Source organism: Podospora pseudoanserina, chromosome 1, assembly GCF_035222485.1.
Source record: "Podospora pseudoanserina strain CBS 124.78 chromosome 1, whole genome shotgun sequence".
Classification (NCBI taxonomy): domain Eukaryota; kingdom Fungi; phylum Ascomycota; class Sordariomycetes; order Sordariales; family Podosporaceae; genus Podospora; species Podospora pseudoanserina.
In genome coordinates this window covers 582,867-596,620 of record NC_085920.1, presented here as the reverse complement: position 1 = coordinate 596,620, position 13,754 = coordinate 582,867, and the positions used below count along the sequence as shown (strand labels likewise).

Below are 13,754 nucleotides of genomic sequence, written 5' to 3'. Positions count from 1 at the left end.
CCATCAGTGCGGCCTCCCGTCCCCCAGTTCCTTCCCCCTCATGCTGCCCCTCACCACATTATGTGATTGTGCCCCCATCGACTTTTTGACAAAGTTGGATGGCAGGTCCCAGTGGCTTGGGTGAGCATTGTTTCTTGTGGCGTTTTCTTCCAAAGTGGTGTTTTGACGGGTACTTTCCTGTTGTGTTCTCTGTGCAACATTCCGTGTCTTGGGTACCTTCCTGAGGCCTTCCTTCCATCTTGGCAAGTGTCATTGAACTTGGCTGTTGGGGTGTGGTGGTGTCGTGTGTGTGTGTGTGTGTGTCCCGCTCGTTTCGGACTCGTGATCAAACTTTTCTGCTCTCATCTTTCTTTCATTATTGTCTCCCTTTTTTTTACCAAGAGTTCGTCTTTCTCCATTGTTCTCGATTACCTAGATCTCGCCGACTTGGATCTGGGGTTCATTGTGGCTTGGGAAACGAGATCAAACCGAGCACCAACAAGGCGGGATCTTTCATTTGGGGATCCATCGAGGTGCCTGACACACATTCAGTTCAACTTTGGACGAAAAACTAGACTTCACGGGACGGGCGGGAGCTCCCACAATTTGGTTTTGTGGTTTGGGCTGTTGAAAACGATTGGGTCCTGGAATGGTGGGAGTGGGATATAGATGGTGGGAATGATGCAGATTGCAGGACAGAGCCGGTAAAAGAACAGTTTCGTTGACAGACATTGTTTTTTTCTTCGATTTCGATGCGCTCTACTTACACCTTGAGTCCCTGGGTATTTACTTCTCAACTTTCAGCTCCACTGGCGTTGAGAGGCTGAAACTTGGCTGCGGTGGTGGTGGTAATACTTGGAAGGCTTGAGGCTCTGGCTGGGAACGAGACATTCATTTTTACTTCCAGAATCACACACATTGCCATCTTTTCACACCCACCGGTGGAGGTCACATAATCACATGTTCTAGCAACATATCATACACCAAAGCCGGGCATGAGGCTTCTCCAAACAGCAGTCGTCGCCCTGGCGTCGGCTGCCAACGCAGCAGCCACCGTCAAACTCCAACCTGACCCCCTCCTCAACCTCTCCTCCACATCCCCCCAAGTGACGACACAAGGAGCAAGCCGACCTGACACCCAGCTCTTTGCTGACCTCTGTGCCTCTATAAACGTCATGCAAAACCATTACTTCGAAAACTGGATTGGCACCTGGCCCGACGCCATCGACTGGACTAGAGCCGTGATGGGCACCCACATCGCGGGAGCTCTGCGGACAATAACCGAGGACTTTGAGCTGGCCAGATCCCAGCCTAATATCGTCATCCCCCCCCTGGCCAACTTTATCGGCCGGTATTTTGGCGAACTGATTGCCTTTTATTTTGGGCAGGACGTCTTCTCCCTGCGCGGGGAGGCGTTCGACGACATGCTCTGGGTTGTGCTGGGCTGGTTGGAAACGATACAGTTCATTGACGAGCTGGGAGACGGGAGGTGGCATGGGGAGAGGTGGACGCCGGCGTTTGCCCACAGGGCAAGGATATTCTGGGAGCTTTCGAGCAAAGGGTGGGATCAGAAGCTGTGCGGGGGAGGGATGCTGTGGAATCCGAGGTTGAGTCCGTACAAGAATGCCATCACCAACGAGCTTTGGATTGCGGCGAGTATTGGGATGTATCTCCATTTCCCGGGGGATGAGAATACAAGTCCGTGGGAGGAGATGATGGTGAGACCTGGGCTTGATAAAAGGGACTTGGGCAAGAGAGACTGGCCTCCGCATGATCCCATGTTTTTCAGGACAGCGCAGCTGGGGTATGAGTGGTTGGAGTCGTCTGGGATGATTAACCACCAGGGCTTGTATGCGGATGGTTTCCACATTTCGGGGTACAGCGAGGGGAGCAACAATACCGAGTGTGACGAGAGGGACGAGATGGTGTATACATACAACCAGGGTGTGATTTTGTCGGGTCAGTTGGGGTTGTTTGTTGCTACTGGCAGTGAGGAGTACCTCAATTCTGGACACAAGCTCATCAAGGACGTGATTTGGGCTACAGGTTGGGATCTAGAGAGGGCCAGACCTGTGGCTAATCTGGATGATTATCACGCCAACTTGCTTCCAAGCTGGAAGGGTCTTGGTCGAGCGGGTGTGCTGGAGGAAGCCTGTGATATTTTTGGAACTTGCTCGCAAGACGCCCAGACATTCAAGGGTATCTGGATGCATCACTTTACCACATTTTGCTCGCCAAATTCTCTCGACAAGATTATGCCTAGTGCTGGGTCTAGGATGAGTCAACAGGGCCTTGTACGGATCAGGACGAAGCACTTTGCCGAGTGCAAGAAGTATGTGCCCTGGTTGAGACATAATGCTGTTGCTGCTCTAGGCACACGAGACGAGCATGGGAAATTCGGGATGTGGTGGACGATTGGGCTATTTCCATGGGAGCAGGGGCTGAAGATGAGCTGGGATGATTTTGAGAAACTTCACGTCCTACCGCCGGACCACGGGGAGGATGATTATCGGAATCGTGGGGTACCCCACAATGAGGTTTGGATGATGACGAACCCCAATATCACGTTGCCGGTTGAGGCTGAGAAGGAGGGGCTACCTGCTGTTGCTGGCGTGTCAATGGAGAGGCAAAAGGCGGTTTATATGCAGATGGGCAAGGAGGACATGAAGAAGAGAGAGTCCCGGACGTCAGGTCCGTCGAAGGAGCTGTGGAACAATGATCCGAATACCCGTGGACGGGGGAGGACGGTCGAGACGCAGGGCGGTGCGGTGGCGCTGTTGAGGGCGTTGTGGGTTGTTTCTAAGCATACATATTAGGGCCAGGTCATACACAGTTTTGATTTCTTGTTAATGGTTAGAGATGGGATTTGTTCTATATTTAGTTAGTTATGAGACATGATAGATGGGAATTGCTGGGTCTGGCATCAGGAATTAAGTTACTCTTCTCCCTCGTGCCTTCCCTGCTCCTTTGCTCCTTCCCTCTTGCTTCTTCCATCTCACCCCTTCCTCTCGCCCCTTCCTCTCGCCCCTTCCTCTCGCCCCTTCCTCTCGCCCCTTCCCGCATCTCCTTCCCTAACCCTCCTGCCCTTTGCTCTTCCCTAGCTCGCTCTTCTCTCCGAGGGTTACAAAGGTCAAGTTCGAGAAGAGTTTCCACCTGGGGACGCCTGGGGAGGGGTGGAATGGCCCAGTGGTATGAGGGTATGCCTGAAATACCAACTGCAGCCATACCCACCTAACAGAGATTAAGGTCACAACGCCTGGGTTCGAGACCGGAGGCAGACCCCAACTCTTTTGCTTTTTTTCAATAAATTCTTTCCAGGTTTCCAATGACTTGTAGACACCTTTTTCAACTACTACAAATAATCGGCATAGAGGTAAGTTAACCGATATTATACTATAAACCATGCCTCAAACGTAAATCAATAGGCCTTTTGAATATCTTCAGAGGCCTATTAACTATCTTCGAAGGCCTGATGATTATCCTTCAAGGCATGTTTCTTAGTACAATATGGGTTAAGCTACTTTCGTCTACCATTTGTTTTGTGGTGAGGGTGCTACTGTCGACAAACATTAACATGAACTTGTTTTTGTAAAAACATTCATTGTCGCTATGAAAACAATCATCGCTGTTCTGACTACACCATCGCCCTAGAGAATGATTTGCCGCGCGTCCTTCAGTATACCTTCCGACGGACAGTATGGACACTTGAACCTGGCCCCCTTACACAGCTTCTGAAGCGTCTCCTTGGCCAAAACGTGTCCGCAGGGTATCATCATGGGTGGGTTGGCGTCTGTCGTTTGTTCCTTCGAGACTGGACAGACAAAAATACTGTGGTAGAGCATACTTTCGGGAAGCGGTGTCTCAAAGGCCATCTCGTTGGAGGTTGTCCATTCTGTACCCTTGGCGAGAGTCTTTTGCGTGTACTTCATCAGCTGTGGGAGAGCCAACGCGCCTGCGGTGGCGGCTAGGTAGAGTGGCGACTCGGCCGAGAGGCCCAACAGACTGCAGAACTCGCGGGTAAATGAGGAAGCAACATCACTGAAGGCAGTATCGATCGCAAACAGTTGTCTGTACGGGGACTCGGCGATGTTGGGCGCAAATGCCATGGAGCATGCCAGCTGGTTGATCTCGTTGAGATGGCGTGCTTGGAAACGGCCAAAATTTGACCGAGCATACTGGAGAGCACCCCGCTGGCCATTGTTCTCGTCATCGGGTAGTCCGTTGACGGAAGGCCCTTTGAACAGCCAAACAAACTGCAGCCTGCTTAGTTCAAACTCAAGATTGCTCCCTCGTGCCTCCAGCTCGACCGAGTTTTTCCTCGCCCACGTGATAGCAGGCATCAGGTTCCTAGCTTTTAGCTCTTGTAAAATGTAGTACATCCCGGCAAAGCTCTCTTGAAGCTCTTGTGAGTGGAGGGATGAAAGGTCGTAGGCCTCGCTCGACGTTGTCGACGCAGCTTCGTCGTAGTTGCCGTCGTCCATACGCTCGTCTAAATATTCCGGATTCTCTCGCTTCGTCGTTGACTGAACCTCATCGATGAACGTCGACGCCACTTTAAACTGGCCTTCTCTAAGCAAGTGCATGGCGATTGCCCTGTTTATCAGAGACACGTGGTCTGCCATGGCATCGTGGTCTGTTGGGAGAGGCTTCAGAGGAAAGGACTTATCCAGAGCCTTTCCCATCTTCTTATTGGCGGCAGCTGCCCCTTTAAGCCCATCGTTTACTGCCTCGAATGCGCTCTTCACGGGATTCTGAAGTTTTGTGATGGTGATGGCTGTATGGGATTCGGGAGCTAGAGGTGTGCTTGTTCAGTACCTGAGCATATATACCTACCTCGCCCATATCTCATTGCCAGCGTGAACCTCGGCTTACCTGAAGCTACCTGCTCACGAGCAGCACTGAGCAATTCGATGATCTTGTCGACATGCTCCACCGCTTTCGTGAGTCTAGGGAGTTTGTTGATCTTTGCATATTCTTCTTCGAGCGCCTCCAGCTTGGGCTTCTCAGACGCCATGGTCGTCCGCCGCCGCGAATGGCTTGCTCTGGCTCTGTCAGCTGCAGTTGCAAGCCTGTCTGCTTGATTCGGGTGGGAATGACAAGACCGCAAGTCCGGTTAGCGATACGGCGTCACCTGGAGACTATGACCCTTGTTCAAATTGATAAAGGATTGAGGCACTGTAAGGTGTACTAAAGGCGGTTGAAATGTGTATCGTTGACTTTCTGGCGGTGGATGTTCGGGATAAAATAACCCAGATCAATCGTCATATCTGTAATCATTGAACGCCTTCCCGCTCTATGCAGCTGCAGTGGCGTGAGCCATGGATTGGGGCTGCCCGCCCAGGTGACGTCCACCCCGCTGGCGGTGCTGGTCCGAGCGCTATGTGGTGGCCAGGAACTACCTGAAGTGGCAGGCATTATGTGGACAATATAACTGGCACTGCAAGTCAGCAATATGTACAATGACGATCCATTTACACCTTTTAAAATACAAAATAGGCCTTTTAGCTATTTCTTAAGGTCTATAAACTAGATTTTAAGGCCTATTAACAATTCTCAAGACCTATCAAATATCCTTTGAGGCACAGCGGTTCAGTACTTTTGCAGTGCCAGTTATTTTGTCCACAGCGAGGCAGGGGAGTGCAGTTGGTAGGCGTGGTGGGGTGTGTTTGGCAACCTGGAACTTCCCTTCTTGGCCTCTCGGGAACAGCATTCAAAAGCTGGAACACTGCAAGCAGCAAGGTCTCAGCTGGTCTCAGTTGCAAGTTTGGTTGCCTCGTTTCTACGGATATCACATGCCAGCGACGGAGAAGAGAAGGTATCACCAACTCTACAGCCAGGAGGTCTCGCTCGAATCATTGCAAGTCCCTCAACACGCAATCGATTCCACTTCGCCCCTATCCTGACTGAACGACACACCAAAAACGCCAGCCCCATTCTCACCAAACGATCGGCTGCTTGCATACAGATACCGAAGCTCTCCACCAAACTCCGGGGTGGAGGAACGCCTCACCGCCCCAGGCGGCCCCACGATGGAGCTCTTGTAGCTTGTGCTGGTTCCATGTTTGACATGGATATTGGCGGTTGTGCCAGCTGTGACAAGCCGCCTAGGTCCTGATCTTAAAACGGCCGTACCGCCGTATCACGCCATGTCTATCCGGATACCCTTTCCTCCTGCCGCCTCACTCGACGGCAGGGCACATCGCGAAGAAGATATCACGCTGGCGAGAACAGCTTCAAACAAGAATGCCAGGCCCGCGGTGCCAGAGACACCAGACGGTGCCGCAGCCGCCAAAGTGGAGGCTGCCCTTGCGCTTACACCTGCATCAAATCGCCGACGAGTCGTGCTTCCGGACCCTATAGCTTTCAAGTGAGCTCCACAAACCACCACTTGTTAACGATCTTGCTTGCTGATGTGTTGCTTCTGCTTGCGCCTGTAGATTTCTCGAAGGCGATCCAACAGTGACAGTTATTACGCGCAAATATGTCCTCCCTGGTTACGAACTATACCTCGTCGAACAATGGGCTTGCTCGCGCCAATCACCCGCCCTCGTCATTGCGACCTACACAGCTGATCCAAAGCACTCGGTCGTCGTCGGGGTTCTGGAGATACCAGGAGAAGAGAAGGATTGGTCGCCGAGATTACGCTTATACTTTAGCGCTATCCAACACTACCATGCCCGGCCAAAGGAAACAGACATTGGAGAGCTCATGGTCACCAACCTCAGTAGCTTTCCTTCCGCCCTTACTGTGATTGCGGTGCCCGACGGAGACATTCAGAAGCATCGCCAAGTGTTCATTGTGAACGAGAATCTCAAGCGGCTAGGGTGCTCAGGGAGATCAGGACTCACCCTCACAGATCCAACACCCGCTACGCAGGCCAAATTTCTGCAACTATACAAAACGAACGAGAAGATACCTTTTGCTCAGGCCGTTCTGGAGCTGGTTAGGATGTGCCAGATGGCACTTCACATCTTTGGCATGCTGGATGCGGAATACGTGGATGGGCTACTCTGTGACGTGACGGAGACCGCAATCAACAATTGGTGGACCGAGATTGGCTCCGAGTACTTCAACACCGAACCGACAGACGGCATTCTGGGTCCTACAACAGTGGCAGCGATGCTCGGCACGCTGATGGGAGCGAGGAATCGGCTCAGTTACTCTGGCGCACCAGTGGCCAAGGATGTTTTTGACCTTGAAAGCACCAAAAAGGGCATTGGGACCTTTCAAAAATCTGTCAAGATAGAGAGGACAAGACGTCTAGACCGCCAGACGTTGCTCAAGCTGCACAGTGCCACAGCCAAGGCAGCCGCGGGAGATGGTGGTTGGGGTGTTCACAGGGCGGTCAAATCTACGGTCGCTGAAATTGGTGGCAAACGCGGCGAGCTTGTCATTGGCATGGTGGGAGGCAAAGATAAAGCCAATATTGGTGATATCGAGACGGTCGACTTGGGAAAATTCATCAACTTGGCCTACGGTGAAAGACCAAAATGGCTTTGGCATGGAAAGCCAAGGAGAACACAGCAAGAGACTGCTCCGGGCTCTGCATTTGGCAAAGAATTACGAGAGGAAACTATTGTACCTCAGTCTGGAAGCAGAAGAACTCAGTCTGCGCCAGTGGAGGATGAGCTAGAGGCCAAGAAGAGGGAAGATTCCCCCGCCATATACGCACCACCTCCTGTTACAAACTCAGCCCCCATCACAGCCGAAAGTCACAATCCCGGCGACAGGGATGCTCTACGAAAGGGAATTTTCAAGGGTGTTGCTGGAAAAGTGAGCGATGCTCGATCAGGTTTGGGTCGAATCAGAGATGCTGTTGGAGGTGGTTTGAGGGGCCATGCCAGCAGGCCCTCCAAGGACGAAAGCCCGGACACGGCCATCAGTGGATATTCCAGCCCCAGTATAGCGACGTTAGCTCACTCGTCTACCGCGGTGACGAGCCCGGTTGCAGTTGGCAAAGCATTCAGCTGGAAGGTCAAACCGGAGGAGTATGCGAACGGGGCTCCAAAGGAACGAGATTTTGGCGAAACAGGGCCATCTGGTTTGAACGGCAGTGCAGAAGGGAGTGAGACGCATCCTACAGGTGTCAGGGCTGAGTCGACATCATCCCAAGAACTGCTCAGAGCAGCAGAGGAAAAAGAAGCGCTAGCCGAGATACGCAAAGATGTACTAGAGAATACATTTTCGGCCACGGCTTCAGAGGCAGGTGATTTGGACGCTCAGCCCCAGCAATTTCTCGGTGCTCAAGGGAGCTCAGATCTGCCATTATCATTCCTTCAGCGAAGACACAGCTTCACAACCATTGAGGCTCTACAACGACCACTAAATGACGCCCGTTATCCCCGCCGTTTGTCTTTTAGCGAAGCTGAAGAGGCTGTTCTTGGTTGGCACGAGATCATCAGCCTGGTCGATCTGTCCCCATCGGACGCTGGCATGGACCCAGCAACGACGGCATTTTTGCAGTCTCAAGCGGAGCTGGCTTACAGCTTATACCACCGGCTCCAAGAAATACAGAAAGACCTCGCCAATTGGGTTACAGGAAAACTGTCAGGAGTTGACATTTTGAATACAACGTATGGCGCTCAGCAGGCGGAACTTCAAGCTCTCTATCATGCCGTCAGCGAGGCCTACGCACGAATAAGGCATAGCAGTGGGGAGCTGGTGGCAGAAGAGAGGGGACGCCTGACTGAAGCCGTCAAGGACGTTGAGGTCTTGGTTGCCAAGCTCGAATATGAGATTAGCGCGCTGGTCGGGAAGGTGAATGAGGTTGAGGATGGGGTGGCGCAGTTTGAAGCGCAGGTCGAGGATCTTGAGCGCAGGGCGGAAGAGCTCAAGGCTGCATTGGAAACGGAGAGTTGGGCGCATTATCTTGTTCGAACGCTGACGGGTATTGGTTCGGGGCCGAATATCACTAGAGCAAGGTCCAGGTGATGGGACAAGGGTATTTGGGGAGTGTCGAATTTTGGGATGACTTGTATAAATGTCTTTTTTGGACAGGCAGCCAGGAGTTTGGGAGCACAGCATTGAGCCACTGAAACGGCGTTTATGGGGAAAGGTTTGAACCCTCGATAGCATACCTAGCATCCATTGAAATTCATCAGAGGAAACCTTTGCAGAAACCAAACAGACAGAGAAGCGATGTCATTATTGAAAAGCAACAGCGCAAGAACCCCTCTATAATCTGGACATGCCGGACCCAACCAACCCCTAGTAATCCATCCACTCGGTCATAATGTACACTCCCACGTTTACGAGAATCCTGCTCTCCTCATTGAAACGGCATTCATAAGTGGTATCCCATTCCCATAAGCTCTAATCCCCCTCGCCAAATATTTTTATGCTGTCGACGACCTCCATACTCTTACAAGCTCCCTTTTCCTTCTCCTACTATTTACCGCCCCATCATGCCACCCTTGGCGGCCTGCTCCTTTTGGAGTTGCTCCGAGATGGTGGTGTGCGCCTCGAAGAACTTGGCGCTGCACCGGTCGAGGCACGAGGCCTCGCCCTTGGAGAGCTCGCCTTCCCGGTATGTAGAGTCGAGGCACTTTTGGGAGCAGATCTTGGCCATACTATATGCAGAAACATGGTCAGTAAAAGGGGGGGATGGGGAAATACTAGGGGGGGCTGGTAAATACCGGGTCTGCATCTCGGTCATGACCTTGATCTCGTTCTCGACGGCGGCGATCTTCTCCTCGGAGGAGAGCTTGGGTTGGCCGAATCCGAACATTTTGGGTGGTATTTGGGGGTTGGTTGTGATGGGGTTAAGAAGGAGAAGGGGTCGGTTGATGGTATCGCGATATGGGAATGTCAAAAGAGGAGGGTTCAAGAGGCTTGCATGGATGTTGGTTTCTGGCAAACAAAAAAACCGATGCGGCTGCTGGCTTGCGGGTTCCAACACTTCGTCATGCCAAGAGTTGGTTCTTTAGATAAGCGTGGAGGGTTCCTATCAGAGAGAGAGGTGATTGGTTAGAGCTCAGCTCTGGTGGAGGGGTGCGGCATGTGTTAAAACCATGGGAGCTCCAAAAATATTTTTGAGGAAGCGGTCTTTTCCTTTTGCTTTTGGACAACAACATCAGCGTCGTTTGGAACAAGCAGAGTTCCCGGTTTGTTGGTGTGAAACAAGTAAATTGTAAGTATGGATTTTTTCTGCCTCTTGGATTTTATAGCAATATGATGAACCTGCATTAACCTTAGAACCGTTGCGACTGACACGCTTCGGCGTGGTTGATCACAAATGCCAATTTTCTGACATTCTTCCACTGTTACCTGTCTTCTGTCTGGATTTTCTTGTCAGGACAACAGCTGACAGACACTCAATAGAAATGATGCGATGAGACCATCACCGAGTCTCCAGTTCCTGCGGCCGTACGCCCGGGTACCAGTCCCTCACGCGGCGGCGTTCCCGCACCTCCGCCGCGCTCAGCTGTCGCAGCGTTGCTCCTTCCACCTTGCTCGGCAGCAGGAACTGGAGCAAGCTGGTGTCCTCAAGTATCCCCGTATCCGAAATGATGGTGGTGAGATTATGCGCGTCCCCGACTTCCGGGCCAAGTATCAGGACATTCAGCAGGGCGTTGTGGCGGAAGAGGAGGTCACCTTGCGAGGACGGGTCGAGTCTGTCCGTCGTGCCGGGTCGAAGCTCGTCTTTATTGATGTGAGGAGCGAGTTTGAGAATGTTCAAGGACTATGTAACCTGGGGAAGCTGGTCGATGGTACGACGGGTTCTGGTTTGAAGAATTTAGCCCGGTTGCTGAACAGGGGTGATATCATTTGTGCGTCCCATCTTCGTGAACTGTGTATATCCATCTTGGGTAGAAAGCGTGGCCATGCATGCTGACGCCTGTTGTGTTGCCATTGAATAGCTGTCACGGGCAAGGCCACGCGAACCAAGACAGGCGAGCTCTCCATCCAAGCCACCCAGCTTCCTGAAATTTTGACGCCGAGCTTGGTGCCCCGGCCGGAGAAGGTTGAAGATACCCTGCATCGTCATATTGACATGCTGGCCAACCGTAGAACCGTAGATACCCTTCGTCTGCGGTCTTACATCACTCGCTATCTCCGAGACTTCTTTCATGAGCGCAACTTCCTTGAGTTTCAGACTCCTATCCTCTCTGGCAATGCTGGCGGTGCCGTGGCCAGGCCATTCACCATGCATGCTGAAGCAGTGAGCAAAGATGTCACTCTCCGTATTGCCCCTGAGTTGTGGCTCAAGCGTCTCGTCGTCGGAGGTGTAGACCGCGTGTTTGAGCTCGGCCCGGCGTTCCGCAACGAGGGCATCGACCAAACCCACAACCCAGAGTTCACCATCTGCGAGTTCTACCACGCCTACGCAAACCTCCAGGACCTCATCACCATCACCCAAGATCTCATCCGCGGCGTTGCCGAGCACTGCGCTAAGCTCATCTCCAATGGCACCTTGTCCTCACTCCCCGAAATCTCCGACCTGTCCATCTACCAACAACCCTTTCAACAAGCAGAATTCATCCCCACCCTCCAAGACAAGTTGGGGTTCACCTTCCCCGACTTGACCACCAACTCCGCCCACTCGGACCTTTTGTCGCTTCTCAACTCAAACTCGGTCCCCCCTTTTGAGGGCCAAGACCACTTCCCCCTCCCCAAACTCCTCGACAAGCTGGCCGAGCGGTACATTGAACCCCTGTCCCTCACCACCCCCTTGTTCATCACCCACCACCCCGTCGTCATGTCCCCCCTTTCCAAATCCTTCCTCTGCCCCAGGACGAACCAGCACGTCTCGGCAAGGACTGAGCTGTTTGTCAAGGGGAAGGAGCTGGCGAACATGTACGAGGAGGAGAACGATCCGTTTGCCCAGAGGGAGAAGTTTGCGGAGCAGATCAGGCAGAAGGATGTGGAGGTGGGGCAGAAGGTGGAGGTGGATGAGAGTTTTTGCTATGCGCTGGCGAGCGGGCTGCCGCCGACAGGGGGTTGGGGGTGTGGAGTGGAGAGGTTGGTCATGCTGATGGCGGGGACGGGGAGGATTAGTGAGGTGTTAAGTTTTGGGAATCTGAGGAATGTGGTGGTGGGGGGGAGTAATGCTGCTGTTGGGGGGGTTACGGGGGATGAAAGGGAGAAGAAGGGGGAGTAGAGGCGTTTATGTGGGTAGATGGATGGAGAGGGGATGGATACCACCTTTCAGAGCGTGTATAAGAAATCTTCTCTACCTATGGTTGAGCATATATACTTGCGACGATTCATTTATGTGCATGCTAGAGATCGGGACACCGAAGTGAAGTCAAGGTGTTCTGGCGTAGAATCTGGATTCTCAGTTCGTCCGTGTCTATTGCCATGACAGATCATGGCCGTTTCTAGAGAACAAACCGCAAACAGATACTTGGAGATGCGTCCATGAAATCTCTAGATGGGTCTCTATCGGTTTCGATGAGGTATTAACAAGAATGCTGAAGGTGTCTTTAATGTCTTTTGGCACGTACCTTAGAATTTGAGATGTGTATACCTTGTTGGAACATATCGAAGTGGTACTTGAAAGCCCGGGAAAAGGTTAGATGCTCATTCTTGTTAGGTTACGGCAGAAAACAATATCTAGAATAGATTAGACCGCAGGCTTTCGTCTTGTTGGATGAGGCATCGTTCTTAAGGCTATCACCACCAACTTATGCATACCTGCATTGGCAGCTTGGGAATTTCGCCCTCGAGGAGATGGCAGCTGGCAGCACTCCGCGTGATCTTGAAATAAGCATTTGCTCAGTGAAACTTTGATAGAAACAAGGGCTTTGTGGCTTCTTTAGGGCCATCCTATTTGCACTGATAACGCCTTGGCCCCTATGAACAGTTTTTTGCACCACATTCACTCTCTGGACATTCTCTTCACCCACCTGCAGTGGTTGCTTGGATTCATCATAGCCCCGGCCACTTCCTTTCGACGGCTTCATCTGTCACACCTATGGAGAGGGCAAACCCTGGTGTCTCCGCCCGGTTTTGAACTACCCGCAGAACTCATCTACATGATTCTAGAGAATATCCCTCCTGAATCCGTCGTCTCATTCGTCTTGACCTGCCAGTATTTTTATTGCAGTTACCTCCCGCAGTCACCCGCAGAGCTTTTGACCGGCGAAGCTAGAATTACGCTTCTAGGACGGATTGAACAAGATTGTCCTCCCCTCAAGCTGTGTTTTGTCTGCATGAGGCCCCACCGATGGGGGTATGACTGGAAGACTCCTAACTATTGCCCAATTTCCAACCGGCCTGATATCAGATATATGTCACCGTTCGGTCAGGTTTCTTTGACGACCTTTGGTTTATGGTCTCTGGGTGGATCTAATCTGAATTCCAACTTGAATCGGCTCGTTATGAATCGTCACTTCTATGGCAAGTCGCATGTGCCGGATGTGAAGGTCTTGAACCCCGAGGTAACCAATGTGTCGGGAGTGCTGCACAGACCACACAGGATCGAAGAAACCCAGGCATGGGAAGCAAAGATCATCAACGATGAGCTTTACGTAAAGGGTACAAGCATTTTAACGCAATCGACGAAGTATGGGAACGAAAGAGAAATGAGGCTTTTCATGCGTGTGATGGAGAGCAGATATGATATTCGTCCGTGCCATCTCATATGCGAGTACTCGACCCGATCGACCGTTACTGGAAAGCGTTTGGATTATACCATTCCCGCTATTTTCAGGTGCTGATCGCAATACCACATCGTGTCCCATCTGCTTCACTGATTTCCAGGTGGAGATTGCATATGCGGATGATTCCGACCCCACACAGTCATCAGAAGGATCTATTCTCAGCGAGAGCTG

General features: G+C 51.9%; 5 protein-coding genes across 5 annotated transcripts; 3 read left to right on the top strand and 2 right to left on the bottom strand.

Annotated features, from left to right (window-relative positions):
* Window positions 1–974: 974 nt before the first annotated feature.
* Window positions 975–2,795, top strand: QC764_101760 (uncharacterized protein; the record flags this gene model as incomplete). The annotated part of the gene is made up of 1 exon (XM_062941400.1): window positions 975–2,795. The coding sequence occupies one exon, from the start codon at window positions 975–977 to the stop codon at window positions 2,793–2,795; it is 1,821 nt and encodes a 606-aa protein (XP_062804244.1).
* Window positions 2,796–3,486: 691 nt separating this feature from the next.
* Window positions 3,487–5,491, bottom strand: QC764_101750 (uncharacterized protein). Its single transcript, XM_062941399.1, has 2 exons — window positions 4,852–5,491; window positions 3,487–4,771 (listed from the first exon to the last, which is right to left on the bottom strand). The coding sequence occupies exons 1-2, from the start codon at window positions 4,991–4,993 to the stop codon at window positions 3,627–3,629; spliced, it is 1,287 nt and encodes a 428-aa protein (XP_062804243.1). The 5' UTR covers window positions 4,994–5,491; the 3' UTR covers window positions 3,487–3,626.
* Window positions 5,457–8,910, top strand: QC764_101740 (uncharacterized protein; the record flags this gene model as incomplete). The annotated part of the gene is made up of 2 exons (XM_062941398.1): window positions 5,457–6,346; window positions 6,417–8,910. Exons 1-2 carry the CDS (start codon window positions 6,126–6,128, stop codon window positions 8,908–8,910), a joined length of 2,715 nt encoding a protein of 904 aa, XP_062804242.1. The 5' UTR covers window positions 5,457–6,125.
* A 237-nt stretch (window positions 8,911–9,147) lies between these two features.
* Window positions 9,148–10,093, bottom strand: TIM10 (protein transporter tim10). The gene is made up of 2 exons (XM_062941397.1): window positions 9,615–10,093; window positions 9,148–9,548 (listed from the first exon to the last, which is right to left on the bottom strand). The coding sequence occupies exons 1-2, from the start codon at window positions 9,704–9,706 to the stop codon at window positions 9,371–9,373; spliced, it is 270 nt and encodes an 89-aa protein (XP_062804241.1). The 5' UTR covers window positions 9,707–10,093; the 3' UTR covers window positions 9,148–9,370.
* On the top strand, window positions 9,990–12,079 carry MSK1 (mitochondrial lysine-tRNA synthetase; the record flags this gene model as incomplete). The annotated part of the gene is made up of 3 exons (XM_062941396.1): window positions 9,990–10,108; window positions 10,300–10,748; window positions 10,839–12,079. 3 exons carry the CDS (start codon window positions 9,990–9,992, stop codon window positions 12,077–12,079), a joined length of 1,809 nt encoding a protein of 602 aa, XP_062804240.1.
* Between the last annotated feature and the right edge of the window lie 1,675 nt (window positions 12,080–13,754).

What these genes read in the sequence shown, in the direction of transcription:
- TIM10 (XM_062941397.1), bottom strand. Translation starts at nt 9,706, where the DNA reads ATGTTCGGATTCGGCCAACCCAAGCTCTCCTCCGAGGAGAAGATCGCC. An exon ending in ATGACCGAGATGCAGACCCG is followed by an intron (nt 9,549 to 9,614) that starts GTATTTACCAGC and finishes TTCTGCATATAG; the next exon opens with TATGGCCAAGATCTGCTCCC.
- QC764_101750 (XM_062941399.1), bottom strand. Translation starts at nt 4,993, where the DNA reads ATGGCGTCTGAGAAGCCCAAGCTGGAGGCGCTCGAAGAAGAATATGCA. An exon ending in TCGTGAGCAGGTAGCTTCAG is followed by an intron (nt 4,772 to 4,851) that starts GTAAGCCGAGGT and finishes GCACACCTCTAG; the next exon opens with CTCCCGAATCCCATACAGCC.